At 35.2% G+C, this 22,450-nt stretch overlaps 1 protein-coding gene across 1 annotated transcript in view; it reads right to left on the bottom strand.

Moving 5' to 3' along the window:
- Positions 1-1,139: 1,139 nt before the first annotated feature.
- The window catches only part of LOC148951682 (rap1 GTPase-activating protein 1-like), a 166,674-nt gene continuing 145,363 nt past the window's right edge, over positions 1,140-22,450 (bottom strand). The window contains exons 8-9 of the mRNA XM_089091185.1: positions 15,776-15,927; positions 1,140-1,222 (exon numbers count right to left, since the gene is read on the bottom strand). Of these exons, the coding sequence (XP_088947311.1) occupies positions 1,140-1,222; positions 15,776-15,927 (235 nt within the window). The remainder of the gene's footprint in view (positions 1,223-15,775; positions 15,928-22,450) is intronic.

Here is a 22,450-nt window from a genome sequence, read left to right as displayed (position 1 = left end):
AAACGTTTTCAGATAGGGCTTTTGACTAAACTGGAGGGCTCTATGAACCTTTGTGACGTTGAAACCGTTGTTGCACATCCATTTTAAAGCCACATGATGTACAACAATATGTTTTTTCGGCAGAAGGTCAGAAATAAGTTTTTGTTTTGAAGGTGACCAATGCAATCCGTCCACCTCGACCAAACGTCTATTGCGGGGGCTCAAAGAGTCCCTAGTCACAGGTCTATTGATACACGGGAAAACAAAATCCTTTACTGAATCGTGAAGCTCGACTGGTATCTCTCCATCAATTTCAAAAAACCATCCAACCGGTCCATTCTCCTCAACACTGTCGTCGCCAATGTTGGGGAAATGGGGAGCTTGAGGGTCATTGAGCCATTTATAGTCATTGCAGGGTAGTGCATAATGAGATATGGCCGAGGGGTAGAGAGAAATCATATCAAGGAAAACTGCATCTAATTTTGTCCCCGTCCTCTCTCCAGTTAGATCAGTTTCCAAGATACGATCTCCGTGAAAAACGTATCCACCCCTCATTGACCTCTTGATGAACAGGTGCTGATCGATGTCGGTTATCAGCCCGATTTTTCCCCACTAATTTTCAGGATGAGGTCCATCACTAGATGAGGCGAAGAATAATAATACCACAACTCAATATTAAACTCATCATAGATTTTATCTATATTTTTACTCATAGTTCATAAAAAAGTTAAGACGTCACTAGACAAATATAGCTTGAGGCATTAAAATCCATATTTACGCTTCCCCGTTTCCCAAACTTTTTTAGAAATACTGCATTCCTCGAGGTTGAACCCCAGATCGTGAAAACTGTAGTAAAAAAATTCACTCCACGGAATATCTTCCTCGGCGACTCTAAACATGGACCAATAATAATCAGAAGGATAGATACCCTTGACCGTTAACAAATCATATAAGTCATTTGAAAATCGTTGCTCGAGAAGTTGGAAAGCGTTGCTGCCTTCATCATTTTTCTGCACTTGAATTAATTTACTCAATGATTTGGGAGAAAAACTAGAAAACTATAAAAAGCGAATTTTAGCCATTTACTCAACGCCGACTTCAACAAATGCCAACACACATTCTAACACAATAAACTTGCCCGTGGAGTGAGTTAGGATTTTTTAGTTAAGGATGTCCATCATACCGGCATCATCATCATCATCATCATCATCAACTTGTACATGTATATGTAGATCTGCCAAATCTGGGCGCAAAAAATTCAGATAATCGTTAGAGTTATGCATATACAACTGGAGAACACGTATTTGTTTCATTTTTAAATTACACAATTTATTAGACTTCACACGAACGCTAATTAGCCGATTTGACTAATATTCACTACTATGGTTTTGGTCCTGCAGCTCGTCATTTGGATCACGGTCATCAAAACACACACAGAATAGAGGCCCCTGATCCAGCGACAGTTGCTCTTTATCTTACCATGTCATTGGATAATTAATATGACGTAATCGTGAAATTGACCTGTTTGCCATTTTTATTAAAGAAACCAATAGCTTTTCCATACTACCCTCCTCGTCCATAGTTAAAAAAACTCTTCCAAGAGCATTTTATTGTTGGCTTCGCGACGGGCATGTGCGTAGGAACACGCAACTAGTTTGTGGCCCTTGACTATATTTGGCCTTGATGGGTCTGATACATAAAACAGTATTGTTTCACAGTCTAAAGACTTTTGATCAGATTGAAGAAGAGAATTTAGAAAATTTTTAAATTGTAAAGTATCTGCCTTCTGACGGCCTTTCAATTCTCTTATCTCAATGAATTTTGCAATGTCCCAAGTGATCTGATAAAGTTCGCTCGGATCTAAATGAGGAAAGGCACATGGGGCAATAGAAGCATTCTCCTTTATGAATGCCTTGAGAGAGGAGTCGACTTATCGCAGTAACGGGGAAAAAATGACCATAAGAATTTACATCTTTGGGAGGCTGGTAAATAACCCATACAAAATTTTTAACATTTTCCACTATCGGTGTCCTCACTGAGTACAAAACTTCTTTTCTATTTGGTTTTTTCCCCCCATCTACGAATTCTATTTCAAACTGTAGAACACCTACTCCCCCACCCAGAATTTAAATTTATTATTAAACTATTGCTATTTATTTTAATGAAACTCGATATTGTACCTATCAAAACAAAAACATTACTTTATTGCCATTTTTTACAACCGTTAGTGCCAGTTGGTCAATATGTTTCATTGATGACTAACTTTTTAATGTCTTATTGGCCGCTGATAAAAATGCATATTTAAGGCATTGCGGTCCTGTGTCAAAATACAAACCCTGAACCCCTCCTGTAGCCGACAAATCTGGGTGTAATTTTATTTTTAGATGGCCCGCACATCTTAATCTACAGTTTTTTTTAAATCTACCGAGATTCAGATCCAATCGATCTCTGTATAAAATTGTGGAACCACATCCGCTCTCGCTAAATGTATCCAAAGTTGAAATTAGTTTATTCACCCAGTTGAAAAAATTGTCTTCAAATTCGTTTAGACCTGGGTAGAAAGTCTGGTTAGCTGTCGAAAAATGAAAATAAAAAATGTCCCCAGATGTCCCCTTTTGTAGATAAACTTCTTGGTTCTCCGATGCTTTAATTCCCCCTCGACACCCCAATGTCTGGATCTGAATATCAATAAGTGCTCGAATTCTGTCGATATAACTATGGAGATTTTTCACGGGGTCAGTTAAAATAATGCTCGCGTTTTCCTCATGGGAGCTAAAATCTACCCTGTACGTTTGCAAATGGCTTAGAGCAGATTCTAACAGATAAAAATCAGGCAATTCCGGGGACGTAGCACTATTTTCATGTCCTGTCCCTGTTTGTTCTGGACTAAATTCTCTACTTGTAAATTTGTCATTAAAAATGTCCCCGGACGACTGAGCTGCTGTTGTATTACTACTACTACTTTTCGGTGGAATGGTGGAGGAGGGTGAAAGGGACTTTTAAATAACACCACTCCCAGTCTGTTCGATCCCAGTGGGGGGATGTGACATGAGGTCTCCTAGTACATGTTCCAAGGTGTTTGGGGACAATTGATCGAGCCAGCCTTTATTGTCCTCTGATAGAATTTTATTATGAGGACCCGGTTCAAATTTACTTGTAGCATGATTTAAATACTCACACATGAAACTATCCGCCCACTCTGGGTCCTCAAGCATGTCAATATCACAGCTTAAGTCCTCCAGGCTGGTCATTTCCCCAAAAATATCATTAAGGAATCCCTCATGCTACTCCGTAGTCTCTAGAACCAGTGTAGGGTCATCCTTGAACTCGGCGGGTGGTGATAGAATTGGTACTGTAAATATACCTGCTTCATCAGTCAATGGTGCCACTGTTAGTTATTTTTTTTTAATCTTCAGAAAAAAAGTTTAATTTTTATGTAAATTAATAATTTTTTTATAGTTAATAAACTTTTTCAATTTATCATATTCATTGTCCCACCATCATCTCCTGAACAATTAAAAGAAGAAGAAAAAAAAGTTACATTGCCATATGTCTTTCATAATGTCAACTTAAAATGTTAAAAAATATATATTTTTTTGTCGTGGCAATGTAGTATTACTATTATAAGTAAACTTTCGAAAACTATAATTATAGAAAAAATAAATGGATTTATTCCAAAATTTTTTTTTTTTTAAATAAAAACGAAAAATTTTATTAAAAGTATATTCTTTTAACCTCTTAATCATAACTGTTAATGAAACTTGACCATTGTTCAACTGACGCAGTATGCTGTACGAACACTTGCTCCTCGGTTTCAGTTAAAGGATACGAACTCCATGTCAACGGTTGCTGGTATTGTTACTTTCTCAATAATCCATATTTTCCTCTGCGTTTTACCAACGGATTTTTTTAACCTGGGCTCAATAAATGTTTTTGTAAGAGGAAAGAACTTTTTTCTCCATCCATATCCACCATAGAAATGCCGGAGGGTCAGTGATTGAGCCCTCTGCCCCCTCCCCAAACTCCTCCCGGGGGGAACTCTTGTGAATCAGGAGCGTCCTCTCCGGGAGGACGCATGATACCCATTCAGAGGTGCGGGGGGCTCGACCTACAAAACACAGTTGTAATTGGTCAGTCTCAAATTCTCTTCTCGAACCTTTGAAAAACGAGAATCATTGCCCGAGTTGCTTCAAAATAATATTTTATTCGTATGTGAAATCCGTAATCGGTGATTACTAAAACCTTATTACTGTCACATGAAATCCATTTAAAAGTCAACGCAATAGGGTCATATGATACAATGAAAATGCTTGTAGCGTAAGCATATCATTTTAATGGGGACTTTACAGTCTTTAACTACCCAATCGTTTTTTTTGTTTAAAATTTTATTTCTCAAAATTCCTTTTATTTTTTATTATTCAAAATTGTAGTTTTTTTTTTTTTTTATAGAAAATTCATAAAATACAAACTTTATATATATATATATTGAAAATTTTGTTAAATAAATACAATTAAAAATATTATAAACAAATTTTAAGTTTTTTTTAACTCATCAAAAGCTATGCGCCTGAGAAAATTTTGCCTTATTTTTGAAAATAGGGATAGAAAAAACTAAGTATATACTTAAAAAGTCTGGATGTAAGTCTATACCTTCCTTCCTTTACTAATTTGTACAGGGTTCGAGGTCGAAATTATTAGCTTATACCGTGTATCATTGAATCCATTCTCATTAAATCGTCATGAACGTTTACCGGTAAAACACATATTGTTTCGATTTTGCTACCGTTATCTGTTGGGTGCTTAAAGGCGGGTTAAGAAAGCGTGTAACTGTCCAAGCGACTGGGATAAAGGAAGCCCTTGAGGTTGTTATTAATTACTGTTCGCCATATCTCGCTTTCTTCTCAGAAGGGGGATTCTTGCACTTCTCTTCTTCATTTAAAAAAAAAGACAAAAATTGAGCATGTAGCAAAAATACATTTGGGTTTTCTGTAACATAATTCAGTTTATGTTATACATCTGAAGTCGTTTAAAAAAACATCTTGATTTCAAAAGCTGGGTTTTTGATCGCGAGATGGAGGACCTTTTATAAACTGCTCCTGGCTCCCCCCCTCCTACGTGCATGCTTCCGTGACTGTATTTGTAAATTCAAACTTAAAAAGCAGTATTTGCGTTCCTTATTAAACAATATGGAGAAGAATTGCATGTGACAGTCAAGTAAAACTATCAGATTTCAATCAAATGTAGACATAAATAGAAATTCAAGAAGTGTAAATGTTAATGCTCATGTCTAATTCACCCCACCCCCCTCATCATATATAATCCTTTACTTAAAATAAAAAGGATCTAGAATAAAAAGTGGTTATGTTTTAATTTGGTGATTAATTTAAAACTATCATTTTTTGATGACCTGGGAGGGGGGGGGGTGAGGGTTTTGACCGCCAAATAATTATTTACGAGATTATTAAACCCCTAAGGGCCTGTCAAAATTTTAAAAAAACATCCCTAAAAAAAAAACAACACTTATATTGATAAAAAAAAAATCACACTTTAATAAAAAGGAAGCTTTAGTAAAAATTAATATACTAATATAAACAAAATATTATTATACACAAAAAAAAACGCTCTAACTATAAGAACTTTTTTCAAAAAAATTCCCTAAAAAGGCCGCTGATATTTAAAAAAAATAACACCTTAAAGGCCGAATGGCCTGTAATTATTTTAAGAAAAAAAAATAAAAAAAAAAAAAGCCACTGATATTGATAAAAAAAAAGGAAGCTTTTGTAACAATTAATACATTTTTAAAAGTGGTAACCAAAATGTTTAAGGAAATAATTTCTTCCTTAAATTAATGAAAATACAATTTTTTTTTTTTTGCAGAATGGCCTGGAATTATTTTCAAAAACACCCCTAAAAAAAAGGGTCATTTATATTAATAAAAAGGAAGCTTTTGTAACAATCAATAAAGGAAAAAATACATAATTTATTCAAATCACACATTACTTATCGACAAATGCTCACCATTTTCAAAAAACATCTAAAATACCCATTGATCCCGATAAAAAAAAATCACACCGTAAATTTCAACCTATAAGATAATTAGAAGTTTTTTCACCTCCTAAAAACAGGCTTCTAAGTATATAATCACCCTTAGTTCTAGTGTAAGGAAAGAATTTCTTCCTTAATGACACGACAATTTCTTTTTAATATAATAATGAGAATATTTTTTTACTCACCAAGAATTGCTTATAATTATCCATTTTTTCTATGTAAATGCTTTCTACAAAAAATGTCTGTAATGCTATCTCGAATATAAACTATTCAAAACTGATGGAGAATCAAATATGAAATCTGAATATATACAAAAATAATTGGCGGGTAAAAAGAGTCATCGGTTTTCTGGTTTACCACTAAAAAAAGACACTGAACTTTTGAAATTACGCAAATCCTCTTGACAAAGAGTGTAATGACCAAGTGTAATGACCTGTTTATCTACCAGAAAAACCGGAAGGAACGTAAAGGCCGCAAATTCATTAGAAGGACTATACTAACGACGATATAAAGAGCAGTATTTTTCACACCTAGGAGGGCCGACTTTTTTCATATTTTACAACGGAAATGCCAAATAAGAGATAATTTTCATAATCCAGGGGCAATTGCTCCCCTGTCCCAGGAATTATGCCCCTATCTTCATCCCTCCTGGTAGACAAAAATATACAACACTGCAAAATTTTCGCGGATCATAGAGATGTGTCAACATTTTGCTGAGGGTAATATTGCAACACTAGAAAGTCGTAATTCTATATATACTGCATCTTTGTGCGCTATAGGTTACAATACAGTGAACAACTTCGCATGTTGTGACCCATACATGTCTACAATTCAACAGGTCAATTTTGCGTAAGACGTGCGTTTTTGCATGAATTTTTACCTGCATCAACCATTCTTTATTAACATTTAACAGGGAACGTAATGATTACACAGAAATGTTTATCATCTTTTCTTTTTTTGATTGGCATTGACTCAATTAGTTCTTGCCATTTCATTTCCGTTTTGTTATTTGAATAGGTATCGATATCAAATGTTCCTGATTTTCCTACTAATGGAGCACAAAAGATACAAATAACAATCGATTTTTCACCTTTGAGGAATATATTAGTTACGCTTCATCTGCTATTTAAAAGAGGAAAAGATTCTATTCAATTTAATCAATATAAACTCCATTATGTAGGTGTCACCTGTTCGCGACAGAGGAGATGCAACCAATCTAAGTCAATAACTGAAAAGAGCAGTATGTATCTGTTTTGCTCACGGGATTCATTAGGTAGAAAGGAGAGGGGGCAGAGATTCCCTTTTCCTCAATCCACGAACAAAATGTATAAGGAATACGAATCTTGGTAACTTTTGGAAAATATACGATATGTTTACAATTGTAATGAAAATGTATTAAAATAGGCAGCACATTTCCATAAAGCAGAGGAAAAAAATTTTATCCAAAAATAGTAATAAAAATCCGAATATTTCGGGTTCACATCCGGATTCCTGAAGCTATTATCAATACAAAAAAAATGGCCTACTACATGTAAAGAAAGACACCCCAAACACTACATCAAAAAACAAAAGGAAACACGTTTGCATAAAAGGCCTTTGTTGGGTTTTTCTTTATGGTTTGTTGGTACTTGTACATTATATGGTACACACGAAAGAAGTCAAGTTTGGTTAATGCTAATGAAATATAATAAAATAGGATGAATATGTAAGAGTATAGAAATAAATTTGGGCTATATATTTGCACATTAGGGGGAGTGGGGGTAAAGCATAGCATATTTTAGATACGTAACCTAACCGGTATTGGTGCATTATATATAACACAGCGCTATAGACTACACAAGGAAACCAGACATGAAAACCCGTCAAACGGGTATTTGCTATATAAACTGATTGCAAAGCGTAATTTCTCATTGCGTTTACAGTATTTAAACTATTGTTTTCGGGGGTTTAGGGGGGGAGATACCTCGGTTAGGAAAGGTTACGTATTTAATATATATGTATATTAAATCCTTGTACAGTATATAGCGTTATGTACCATAAAATGCACAAGTACCGTTGTGTTTAGGCTAGTTCTTGGTTGTTGTTTTTCTTCGTGTCTTGTTTAGGCTAGTTCTTTGTTGTTATTTTTCTTTAACAAGGGTGTCCGCATACGATTCGGATATTTTTGGACTTTTATTTTTATTTTTAAATTATTAAAAAGTTATTTTTATTTTTCACTGTCTTATTAGCAAATTTTTGACTATTTTTTAACATATTTGCGTTACAATTTTGCGTTACAATGTATATTAAATCCTTGTACAGTGTATAGCGTTATGTACCATAAAATGCACAAGTACCGTTTTGTTTAGGCTAGTTCTTGGTTGTTGTTTTTCTTCGTGTCTTGTTTAGGCTAGTTCTTTGTTGTTATTTTTCTTTAACAAAGGTGTCCGGATACGATTCGGAAATTTTTGGACTTTTATTTTTATTTTTAAATTATTAAAAAGTTATTTTTATTTTTCACTGTCTTATTAGCAAATTTTTGACTATTTTTAACATATTTGCGTTACAATTTTGCGTTACAATTTATATTAAATCCTTGTACAGTATATAGCGTTATGTACCATAAAATGCACAAGTACCGTTTTGTTTAGGCTAGTTCTTGGTTGTTTTTTTTTCTTCGTGTCTTGTTTAGGCTAGTTCTTTGTTGTTATTTTTCTTTAACAAAGGTGTCCGGATACGATTCGGAAATTTTTGGACTTTTATTTTTATTTTTAAATTATTAAAAAGTTATTTTTAATTTTCACTGTCTTATTAGTAAAATTTTGACTATTTTTAACATATTTGCGTTACAATTTTATATTACATATTTCTAGCAAGAAATAAAATTGCAGGATTTTTGTGGAACTAATTTTTTTTCTAATGGAATTCTATTTATTCCCTGAGGGCTTTATGATGCGTCAACTGTTATTTAGAAAAAAATTATTTAGTTTAATCAATATTTGCTACATTTATGTGGGTTTCGACTCTTTCTGGTAGAAGAGATAAAGCGAATTAATGTCAGTAGCTTACAAAAATAGTATACAAGATACAGACTTTGCTGAGTGACCGAGTGGAAACGAAATCTCTAGGAATTCCTCAGGAGGCACTCAAAGCGCTTTGAGCACTGCATAACGGAGATGAAGTGTTCACCTTGATGTCAACTGTTTGCAAAAACAGATATAGAACGAATTAACATCAGTAACTTACAATAAGTAGTATCTAAGATACAGACTTTGCTGACGAGTGGAAATGAAATCTATGTGGATTTCTCAGGAGGCACTTAAAGCCCTTTGAGCAGTGCATAACGGAGAAGGAGTGTTCACCTTGATGTCAACTGTGTGCGAAAAAAAAATATAGAACGAATTAACATCAGTAACTTACAATAGGTAGTATCTAAAATACAGACTTTGCTGAATGAATGAGTGGAAATGAAATCTCTGGGGATTTCTCAGGAGGCACTCAAAGCCCTCTGAGCAGTGAATAACGGAGAAGGAATCTAGGAGTGTTCATCTTGATGTCAACTGTTTGCAAAACAGATATAGAACGAATTGACATCAGTAACTTACAATAAGTAGTATCTAAGATACAGACTTTGCTGAATGAATGAGTGGAAATGAAATCTCTGGGGATTTCTCAGGAGGCACTCAAAGCCCTCTGAGCAGTGCATAACGGAGAAGGAGTCTAAAAGTGTCCGCCTTGATGTCAACTGTTTGCAAAAACAGATATAGAACGAATTAACATCAGTAACTTACAATAAGTAGTATCTAAGGTACAGACTTTGCTGAATGAACGAGTGGAAATGAAATCTCTGTGGATTTCTCAGGAAGCACTCAAAGCCCTTTGAGCAGTGCATAACGGAGAAGGAGTGTTCACCTTGATGTCAACTGTGTGCAAAAAAAAAATATATAACGAATTAACCTCAGTAACTTACATAAGTAGCATCTAAGATACAGACTTTGCTGAATGAATGAGTGGAAATGAAATCTCTGGGGATTTCTCAGGAGGCACTCAAAGCCCTCTGAGCAGTGAATAACGGAGAAGGAATCTAGGAGTGTTCACCTTGGTGTCAACTGTTTGCAAAAACAGATATAGAAAGAATTAACATCAGTAGCTTACAATAAGTAGTATCTAAGATACAGACTTAGCTGAATGAATGAGTGGAAATGAAATCTCTGGGGATTTCTCAGGAGGCACTCAAAGCCCTCTGAGCAGTGCATAACGGACAAGAAGTCTAGGAGTGTTCACCTTGATGTCAACTGTTTGCAAAAACAGATATAGAACCAATTAACATCAGTAACTTACAATAAGTAGTATCTAAGATACAGACTTTGCTGAATGAATGAGCGGAAATGAAATCTCTGGGGATTTCTAAGGAGACACTCAAAGCTCTCTGAGCAGTGCATAACGGAGAAGAAGTCTAGGAGTGTTCACCTTTATGTCAACTGTTTGCAAAAACAGATATAGAACAAATTAACATCAGTAACTTACAATAAATAGTATCTAAGACACAGACTTTGCTGGATGAACGAGTGGAAATGAAATCTCTGTGGATTTCTCAGCAGGCACTCAAAGCTCTTTGAGCAGTGCATAACCAAGAAGGAGTGTTCACCTTGATGTCAACTGTGTGCAAAAAAAGATATAGAACGAATTATCATCAAGTAGTATCTAAGATACAGACTTTGCTGAATGAATGAGTGGAAATGAAATCTCTGGAGATTTCTCAGGTGGCACTCAAAGCCTTTTGAGCAGTGCATAACGGAGAAGGAGTGTTCACCTTGATGTCAACTGTGTGCAAAAAAAGATATAGTACGAATTAACATCAGTAACTTACAATAAGTAGTATCTAAGATACAGACTTTGCTGAATGAATGAGTGGAAATGAAATCTCTGGGAATTTCTCAGGAGGCATTCAAAGCCCTCTGAGCAGTGCATAACGGAGAAGGAGTCTAGGAGTGTTCACCTTGATGTCAACTGTTTTCAAAAACAGATATAGAACGAATTAACATCAGTAACTTACAATAAGTAGTATCTAAGATACAGACTTTGCTGAATGAACGAGTGGAAACGAAATCTCTGTGGATTTCTCAGGAGGCACTCAAAGCCCTTTGAGCAGTGCATAACGGAGAAGGAGTGTTCACCTTGATGTCAACTGTGTTCAAAAAAAGATATAGAACGAATTAGCATCAGTAACTTACAATAAGTAGTATCTAAGATACAGACTTTGCTGAATGAATGAGTGGAAATGAAATCTTTGGGGATTTCTCAGGAGGTACTCAAAGCCCTCTGAGCAGTGCATAACGGAGAAGTAGTCTAGGAGTGTTCACCTTGGTGTCAACTGTTTGCAAAAACAGATATAGAACGAATTAACATCAGTAACTTACAATAAGTAGTACCTAAGATACAGACTTTGCTGAATGAATGAGTGGACATGAAATCTCTGGGGATTTCTCGGGAGGCACTCAAAGCCCTCTGAGCAGTGCATAACGGAGAAGAAGTCTAGGAGTGTTCACCTTGATGTCAAGTGTTTGCAGAAACAGATATAGAACGAATTAACATCAGTAACTTACAATAAGTAGTATCTAAGATACAGACTTTGCTGAATGAACGAGTGGAAACGAAATCTCTGTGGATTTCTCAGGAGGCACTCAAAGCCCTTTGAGCAGTGCATAACGGAGAAGGAGTGTTCACCATGATGTCAATTGTGTGCAAAAAAAAGATATAGAACGAATTAACATCAGTAACTTACAATAAGTAGTATCTAAGATACAGACTTTGCTGAATGAATGAGTGGAAATGAAATCTCTGGGGATTTCTTAGGAGGCATTCAAAGCCCTTTGAGCAGTACATAACGGAGAAATAGTGTTCACCTGGATGTCAACTGTGTGCAAAAAAAGAATAGAACGAATCAACATTAATAACTTACAATAAGTAGTATCTAAGATACGGACTTGGCTGAATGAACGACATGAATTAAATTTTTGGGGGTTTCTTAGGATACATTCAAAGTATTTAAACATTCCACGAAGAGTTCATGGTAACTGAATGGAATAACTGATAATTCAATATTGGATTATTAATTATTTTTATTAATAATAATCATTCCAGATATAGATAATTATTCAAAATGATTAATAATTTGTGAGTTCGATACTGCGAGGTAGTATTATTTTTTTGCACACTTTTACAATTGATTATACTGTTTTTCTGTGAGGAGCCTTTGGGTACCCAACTGACTGACCGTATTTCAAACAGTAGGCCATACGAAAAGTGTGTTTCATTTCCACTTTCTAGGGCTATAATGAGAGAAAGGTTGAGACTGCTAGGGCACGTTCTGCGGATAAAGGATGACAGATTGTGAAAGATTGTCCTTTCCGACCAACCGTCTAGGGCTAAACGGAATGCAGGTCGTCCACATTTGGGATGGGACAAAGTCATAAAGAAAGATTTAAGGGGACGGGAACTTCCAGGGAGGGTGTAAAGAGAGAGGCTTTGAAAAGATTCGGATAGAGGAGGAGTATGCATAGCTGTGATGGCCTCAGGCGGCTTTGTGCTGCGGTGAGTTGTTAGTAGTAGAGCCTTTGAGGTATTATTTCAAGCAAAAATTCCGCTAAATGGTAATTTTAAATTAAAAATTATTAATTAGAACTACGCGAAACGCTAAAATAACGAAAATATGGGATTTAGTAGAAATATTGACATTTTAAAGGGAAGGGGGCCCAAAATCCCCCTCGTAAAGAAGGGCTAAAAGTCCTCCTTACAGGTCCGTGATCTCAAAGATGCTGCATGGGTACTTTTTTAATCTGAAAGGTGCAACTAATGAGATTAGAGGGTTCAAACTAACGAACTGGATAATTTCTTCTCATTTCCTTTGTACATAAAAGCAACCGAAGCAATCGATCAATCAGTGAAATAAGACTTAACAGGTCATCTCTCTTTCTTGTGAATATAAAAGATTTAATTCCCGAAGAAATGTTTCCATTAATCCAAGCTCTCACACACATGTTTCTCTCAAATAAATAAAAAGACAATGTGGGTTGGCATTTAGATAAATTAATTAAAATACAATACAATTTTAAATATATAAAAATGTTTACTGCCCATTAAAAACACGCGAGGATTACAATGAAGTAAATAGAAAATAAACACAGACAAATTCAACATGCAGACAAACATACAGAAATATACATAAAAGAAATTAATCGAAGAAGGCGTCCAGATATATAAAATAATGATAAATACATAAATAAAAAATCAATGAGCCTTATGCAAACCATGTTTCTTTCTTTAATCTACAAAACTTCAGAAATAACACAATTTTTGGGATAATTTATAGATTAAGGGACAGAAAATCTTCATTTTTTATTTAATTTTTTTAGGAAAACAGCAAGTATTACATAAAATGTATCCCACGCTTAAATTATACAAATATTATGCTTAATTTCCCTAATTATTTTAGATTCTGCCCAAACTTTTGAATTGTCTATAGTATGAATGTGTCTATGTTACTTCTACGGTTAAATACATTTGTGGGTTCACTTTTGGTTTCAAATTTTTGCAAATATAGCACTAGAAAAGTGGCCTCAAAATATTTTCTAATGACAAAAATTAAATTTTAGCTGCAAATTTCTCGGGTATCACCTAACTTAAGATGTAAGCTTACAAAAAAAAAGTGACTGTTTTTAGTTTGGAGATAGATATAAGACCGCATTTCTAAAGAACTTTTTTGGACTCAACAGCGTGTACCTGCTTACCAACTTTGGCAAAGTTGGCTGACTTTAACAAAGTTAGAATAATCTTTATGCAGCTGAAAAAAATATAACAACTTTTATGACACTTAAACATTCAGAGAATCTTTATTGATGGTCTTACTCAAACTCTTATGGTTTCAGCAAATTAATACAAGGGTCACAAGGGTTACCATTTTTTTATTGAAACATAGCACTGCTGCATCTGTCTTTGCATTAATTCATGCTTTTATCTTACATCTAACCGTTTGTTTTAATGCAAGCCATTCGTTCAATTTAACAAAAATTTTACTTCCTATATCTCCTGCTATTTTTTCAAGCATCAATATTAATTTGGCGATAGGTCGTAACGGTTTTAGACCCCATAAACTGGAGGGGAGCGGACAGTGGTGCTAAAATAACTTCTTAATTAATTAAGTACCTTAATAGGAGCGTAAAAATACAAAATAAAAGGAATTTAATGTAAAAAAGGGAAGCCGCCGTCCCCCTCCCCTACCTAGGCCTAGAACCGTCACTGTCAATCGGACCTAATTTTAGCCAGGGGGACAATAACTATTCTATTCACACTTTCTGGAGGAGTTAAAAATGGTGGGACGGGAGGAGCTAGCCCACAGTTCCTCCCGTTCATAGATAGGTGTATCCCCTTTTGACAAGGAGAAAGGCTTTAAAACAGAGCTAAAGTGAACGGAAGCTTGTTATTACAAAGAAAACCTTGTCAATAGCCTACCAGTCAAAAATCCCAGGATATATTTTTTAGTTTTACCCTTCTGCATAATGTCTATCGGTTAACGCCTCTTGATTTACCCCACTGAAGGTAGGCATGCAAAGCTTGCCATACCAAAGGTCTAAAGTCCCACATATTTAAGAAAGTATACAGTTACAAGGTATAACCAGGGGCGTAATTTGCTAAGGCCCAGGGGGAGGGCAACTGCACCCAGACCCCAGTTTGCCCAGAGCTGAAATTTAGCTTCTTCAAAACTCGTCAAACCAAAATAGGTCGAAAAACTTGTCAAGATAGGTCAAAACTTGTCAAGCCATAACTTGACAAGATAGGTCAAAACTTGTCAAACCATAACTTGACAAAATAGGTCAAAACTTGTCAAACCGTAATTTGTCTTTAGTATACCTTTGCCTTTATGATACTATACGGCTCATGTTCCACTTGGGCATTTTCACTTGAATTGGGGAAATGAGCTCCAACTTCGCTCCACCCCCAGGATTTTGACGAATTTACAACCCTGTGCATACCTTTTTTTTTATCTGTAACACACGCGCGATAGATGATAAAAGAAACTAGTCAAACAGGTTGTTTCAACGGAGAATTTGATTGCAAAAAATGGTTTCTCACTGCATTTATAATATGTAACTTTAGTGTTTTGGGGGAAAAAAGGTACCTAGGTTAGGCTATGTATTTAATATATGCTATACTTTACCCCCCCCCCCCCCGATGTGCAAATATATTGCCGAAATTTCTTTATAAACTATTACATTTTTATACTATTTTGTTTTATTTTATTAGCATTAACCAAACTTCACTTCCTGCGTGGGTTACAGATAATAGAACAGTACCCCCCTTTGTTTAAACATGGGCAGAGGGTATATTTTGGAACTACCCGTTAAGTCTTGAAAACTGTTAATTGTAAGTTATCACTCGCATTACAACATAGCTGCTAAACAACCTAACGATGGGTTTCTTCTTATCAGCCAAATTTCCTTAAATGTTCTTTTATAGACATCCTTAATTTAATCTGAGTGGCATTGCTTCTCAACTATATTAAGTATAATACTCACATTTTTTTTTTGTCAATTTCTCCCACGTGCACAAACTATTTTAAAGCTGGGGATGCTGAAAATGGATGAAAGAGCGAAACGTCGAATATTTTAAGCCAATTGAAAAAAGTCAGATTTCCAAGTGCTTAAAATGTTATTTGCTTTAGTAGTTAATTTGGTCTTGCGAATAAAGGGACAATTACCTGAAAACTTACCAATATGCCTTTTTCTTTGAAGCTGTTGAGGGTCACTAGGGGTATAAGGGAGAAGGGGAGATACATGGAACATAATTTCCTTTCCGTTGAACTCAGTGTAAACAGATTCTTCTCCTGTCTGACCTCTCAGGGTGTCCAAACCACCACGATACCTAGAGTGGAAAAGCAAAATAAAAAACATCTTCAATCAGAGTTGAATCCTACTTTAACTATCGACTCACATTCTATTATTATCTTAAGATCACTTGCATCCAAATTACTCACTATCTGAACTCAATTTAGTATTTTATTAACTCATTTAGTACTCATACTCAGGCACGTACTCAGGAATTTGTTTCGGAGGGGGGGCAATTTGTTTCGGGGGGGGGGGCAATTTGTTTCGGGGGGGCCCCAAATCCTTCAAACCCATTATTCTGTGAGAAAAATCAGAAAATTATAGGAAAATGAAAAAAATCGTGAGATTTCAGGGGGCCAGGGCCCGGAGGCCCCCCCCCTGCGTACGTCCCTGCTCATACTCAACTAGCTTTTTCGATAATATTCTTTTAACTCGCCAACTGAATATCATTTTAACTGATTATCTTTTAACTCGCCAACTGAATATATAATCATTGTAATGTTTGTGTATGGCCTATCGGCTGAATAAATAATCTATCTATCCTTTTTTTCTAACTAAAATTGAAGCTGATTTGGGACCTTAAACGCTACTTTCGTAAGAGAAAAGCTACTTTCTTTAGAATTGATTCCTACCATCGATTAACATTCTTTTTTTAGATAACTTACGTCCAGATCGGTACTCTTCTATTAAACGAACTCTTTTATATAGTGCTAGTTTAGTTAATGCTAATGAAATAAATAAAATAGGATGAATATATAATAGTTTAGAAACAAATTTGGGCTATATATTTGCACATTAAGGGTGGGAGGTAGTGGTGGGGCAAAGCAGATCATATATTAAATACGTAACCTAACCTAGCCTAACTTAACCAAGGTACCTTCCCCCCCTAAACCCCAAAAACAACAATTTAAATGCAGTTCTTGCCTTTGTTTATACCCCAGAAGGCATTGAAAACCTGTTTTCATCACGCGTCTCAGTCTATTTCGTGACTGGTATGCATGGCCGTATATAAAAGAGTCCGTTTATTAGAAGAGTGCCTCCAAACCATTTATTACCTATATCCAATTTTATTCTAGGTGTTTCTTTTTTTGGAGTTTTCTTTCTTTACCCGCCAATTAATAAAAAAAAATTCTGTCTGAAATTCATATTGATTTGGGACCATAAATGTTATTATAGAAAGCCACCGTGTGCGACCACTTTTGAGCGACCATGTGCAGCCATTTTTAAACGTCCATGTGTAACAAATTTAAAATTTTTGCGCAGAAACTGCTTCTTATCTGCGAAAAAAAAAGTTACCGTTCTCAAGTTTGTGCTCTTAAAACACTGGGAGAAAACGCCTGTCCAGCCTGCGGTATAAAGCCCAGTTTCCGGAAGACTAATTTCTTTTGAATATATTGAAATTTTGTTTTAGACATTATAATTTGAAGGAAAGTCTTACTATCCATTAAACTTAGATACATTTTCTTTCTTCGCCCCAATTATGAAAAATCAAGATTGTTAGAATTAAAAAAAAGAAATTGACTTGTCAAAACATGACAGCTGAAATGTTTCTTTTAGCTAAGCTTTTCCCGTCACATTGCACAAAATCTGTCTTGGCTATTTCTAAAACCTTAAGAACTACTATAGTATCAAAATATTTTTATAGGAACGATCCTGCCTCTAGATTATTAGGCATAACAGAAAAACAAACATCATGATATAAACAAAAACAAAATGGACAATTTTCCAAGGCAAGCGTGGGAACAAAAACAAAAACTGTTGCATATGATTTATTCCAGTTTATTTCGAAAGTATATTTTACAGCAACTGCTTCTTCTTCTTCGTAGCAAGCGTATCAGAATGGAAAAACAAGTTCACGAGTTCAGCGATAATCTTGTGCTATTTGTAAAGGTTTTACATTTGAAGCTTTTTGGAAGAACATTTTGGACTTTCAGACCGGAAATTCCGACAAAAAGAACTGACCTTATTTGAGTAACAAAACATAAAACAAGCATATTTTATATAAAATACAAGAACTACTGAGAAGAACCATAAAACAAACAAAGCTTCTTACAGGAGTTGATGGCACCTTCTGACTATGTGGCTGATCACTGTTTACGAAACTTCTATTTTCGATTAAAATTTTACGCTATTGTCTTACCTAAATAAAACTTATTTAGGAAGAAAATAATTATCTTCTTTTTCAGAGATAGTTATAGATCAGCTGAAGCTGATCCTAAGAAGTACTTAAGTCAACATGGTTATTTTGCGCTACAAAATGGTAAAGAACGTCGCTTTGCTGCGGCGCAATGTCAAGAAATTTCGATTCAATTTCCGTTTAAACGAGCCTTCTGTCGATATTCTAGAACTACTAGTTTGACACAGTCCCTTCTGGGTAAAAAATCTAACAAAAAAAAATTGAATTTTCGTAGGTAGGGGCTTGAAACATCTGCAGTAGGATTATCTGGCACGGTGAGTTTTTATCAAGGTCACTCCCGTTAGGGATGTCTTCCCCTAATATCAAACTACATTAATTTTTTCATGCTCTTTAGAAATTTTAAACTTAATGAGTTTTATATATTTGGAATCATAATAAAAAAGATTCTTTTGATTCTTATATTGCCATTAAAATTGCGAGTCGAACTTTACTTACAAGTTCGTAACCTCGAACTATTTTTCAAAAACTACAAAGAACTCAAACAAGGTAATTAAATGACGATTTCAGCGTATAAATAAAACTAAAAAGGTAAACATCATGGAACATAAAGAACATCAACGGTAAAAGACCATCCCGATAGGTGGCACGCGGCAGGTGGCTCAGTGGGTCTATAAGGGGGGTTGCATGGCGAAAATTGGTACTTGGGAGCGTATGTAAGGTGGGGGAGAACATGCAGCTTTTCAGTCCTAACAATAGAAAACAGTTGAAAATAAGAGTCAACGTTTGCAATATCTTTGGCCTCTACTGGAAACTTTGACTGATAATATATAAGATATATTCAGAACAGTGAAAAACATTAAAAAAAAACTTGCTATTAACATCTTGTCTTGTCATATTTCTCTAGCTTTTAACTGAGCTACTCAGGTGAGTCTTTTTTTAAAAATATGTTGATGTTTGAGTTCAAATTTTGTTAAAGTTTTATTGACAATTATGCTATATTCCCGGTCCACATTAACTCACAGCTTTGCAACCATGAACTGTTTGTCAAAATCTACCAAAGAACTAAAAAAAAGGTAATTAATTGACGATTACAGTGTAATGGTTCATAAAAAAAAAGGTATACATCATCGAACATAAAGAATATCAACGGTAAAAGACCATAGCGACAGGTGGCTTAGTGGGTCTGGACGGGGGGGGGGTGCATGACGGACATTTGTACTTGGGAGTATGTATAGGGTGCAGAGAACATGCGGCTTTTCAGTCCAATCAACAGAAAAGAGTTGAAAAGAAAAGTCAACGTTTGCAGCAACTTTGGCCTCTACTGGAAATTAAAAAAAAAAAACAAGTTTTTTTAACTTAAAGTAAGGAGTAAAATAAACTCTCAAAACAAACAAAAATTAGCCAGTATGTGAAAGGGGTTGTCCAGTCCTCAACACCCAGCTTTTTACGCTTAAGTTTTCTGTTGTTTAAAAAAAGTAGTGTCGAGGGAAGTAAAACTATATCGCAAAGACCGAGGCGTTGTGGAGGGGACAGTCTCGTTAATATACGGAATCACTTTTGTTCGTTTTAAGTTTTAGTGTCGCTCCTTACTTTCAGTTGAAAAAACTAGTTTTTTTTATTTAATTTTTGAACGTTATTGAATAAATGCAGGTTTTGATCTTGGCTCACAGTACATGAATAATTAAAACAAAATTTTCATATTAATTTACTTTTATTTGGTTAAATAGCTTTCTCGAAACTTATTTCATGTTATTTACGAACGTTTTTATTAGTAATAAACATACGTAACTTACGAATTAACTTACGTAACGAACTTCTATATTAATATATTTTTAATACATATATTAGGGGGTTCGCCCCCTAATCAATACCTTGCTCTTTAAGCTAAAGTTCAAATTTTGTTCCAATTCTTTAAAAATTACCGCTTAATCACAAAGGCCGTTAATTAGAATAAATAGCTCTTATGAAAGTACTAAAAAATCTCTGGCTTAAAGAGTGAGGTATTGACTAGGGGGTGAACCTAATCATATATGTAATATTTTCTGTTCGTTTAAAGTTTTGATGTTGCGGCTGTTGCAGTTGAAAAACTTGTTTTTTTATATTTAATTTCTGATCTTTTTTTAAATAATGCTGGGAAGTCCGGCGTCCCCTTCATAGCAATGTCCCTTCCCCCATGAAAACTTCCTTCATGGAAAGATCCTCCTACATAGCCCCCGACCCCAGGCACGTACGCAGGAATTTGTTTCGGGGGGGCCCAATTCGTTTCGGGGGGGGGGGGCAAATCCTTCAAACCCATTATTCTGTGAGAAAAATCAGAAAATTATGGGAAAATGAAAAAAATCGTGAGATTTCGGGGGGGGGGGGGCGGTCCCGGAGGCCCCCCCTCGGCGTACGTCCCAGCCCGACCCCCACCCCCACTACCAGGAAAAGTCTCCCCTGACAACGTCTGTACTGCATACTTCCCAATAACCAATACTATAAGTTAACATTGGGTAAAGTTCATAACTTTCAGCCCTCCTCCCGGGAACTTCGGGGGATTAAGTCATTCTAAAAGACATACTTATAATATTTTAGAACATGCTGAACAAAATGGCTATCTCAAAATTTTGATCAGGTGACTTTGAGAAAACAATGAGCGTGGGAGGGGGCCTAGTTGCCCTCCATTCTTTTTCGGTCACTTAAAAAGGGCACTAGAACTTTTAACTTCCATTTCAATGAACCCTCCTACGATATTATAGGACCACTGGGTCGATACGATCACCCCTGGGGAAAAAAAAAATAATAAACACGCACCCGTGGTCTTCCTTCTGACAAAAAATACAAATTTCCACAATTTTGCAGATAGAAGCTTGAAACCTCTAAATTAAGGTTACCTAGTACGCGGAATCTGATGGTGTGACTTTCATTAAGGTTCTATATCTTTTAGGGGGTCTTTCCCTCTTTTTTCGAAAATCAGCCAAATATTCTCAGGCGCGTAAATTTTGATGGGTAAAATTAAACTTGATGAAACTTAAATATTTGAAATCAACATTAAAATCCAATTCTTTTGATGTATCTATTTGTATCAAAATACCGTTTTCTAGAGTTTCGGTTACCATTGAGCCGGGTCCCAATAACCAATACTACATGTTAACATCGGGTAAGTTCATAACTTTCAGCCCTCCTCCTGGGGGCTCCGAGGGATTAAGTCATCCTAAAAGACATAGTTATAATATTTTCGACCATGCTGAACAAAATGGCTATCTCGAAATTTTGATCAGATGACTTTGGGGAAAGAATGAGCGTGGGAGGGGGCCTAGTCGCCGTCCATTTTTTTTGGTCACTTAAAAAGGGCACTAGAACTTTTAATTTCCGTTCCAATGAGCCCTCTCACGATATTCTAGGACCACTGGGTCGATACGATCACCCCTGGGGAAAAAATCCAAAAAAAAACACAAAAAAAAAAAAACAAACAAAAAAAAACATAAACACGCATCCGTGATCTTTCTTCTGGCAAAAAATGGAAAATTACACTTTTTTGTAGATAGGAGCTTGAAACCTCTATAGTAGGGTTCTCTGACACGCTGAATATGATGGTGTGATTTTCATTAAGGTTCTATTACTTTTAGGGGGTCTTTCCTCCTTTTTTCGAAAATCAGCCAAATTTTCTCAGACGCGTAACTTTTGATAGATAAAATTAAACTTGATGAAACTTATATATTTAAAATCAGAATTAAAATCTGATTCTTTTGATGTGTCTATTGGTATCAAAATTCCGTTTTTTAGAGTTTCGGTTACCATTGAGCCGGGTCGCTGCTTACTTACAGTTCGTTACCACGAACTGTTTGACTTTGACTGATAATATATATGTTACATTCAGAACAATGAAAAACATTAAAAAAAACTTACATTTAATATTTTTTTTTTGTCATATTTCTCTAACTTTTAAGTGAGCTGTTCAGGTAAGTCTTTTTAAAAAATACTTTGATGTTTTAGTTCAAATTTTGTTGAGGTTTTATTGACAATTATGCTATATTAAGATTCTTAACAAATAAAATAAGGTCCCCTACGAGAAGACATATAGCCGGCTTTACCATCTTATCACAACACCAACGGTAACAATAGTTCCAATACTGGGTCTGATAATAATATTAATACAAAAAATTATTTACCAATTCTGACAGCAAGTTTTTCGTTTTTTTTTAATTAGATACTTAAGATGAAGCTAACACCTATTAAAAATAATCTAACACTAAACACCCTATTTAAAAAAGGTAATTATTTATCCCATTGTACTTTGAAGTTACAAAATTATTGAAACTTGGGTGAATATCATAAATCTTGTTGCCATGAAAAGGAGAGCGGACTTAATCCATATTTTTGCTCTTTGTAATTGTCTGGTTCGTGGTACCATCAATTGCTTGACGTTTATGGTGGTCATTTT

Source organism: Artemia sp. Qi Xiang Cuo, chromosome 6 (genome assembly GCF_049724085.1).
Source record: "Artemia sp. Qi Xiang Cuo chromosome 6, ASM4972408v1, whole genome shotgun sequence".
NCBI classification, from domain to species: Eukaryota; Metazoa; Arthropoda; class Branchiopoda; order Anostraca; family Artemiidae; genus Artemia; species Artemia sp. Qi Xiang Cuo.
The sequence above is the reverse complement of the archived record's forward strand: the minus strand, read 5'-3'. Positions and strand labels throughout refer to the sequence as shown.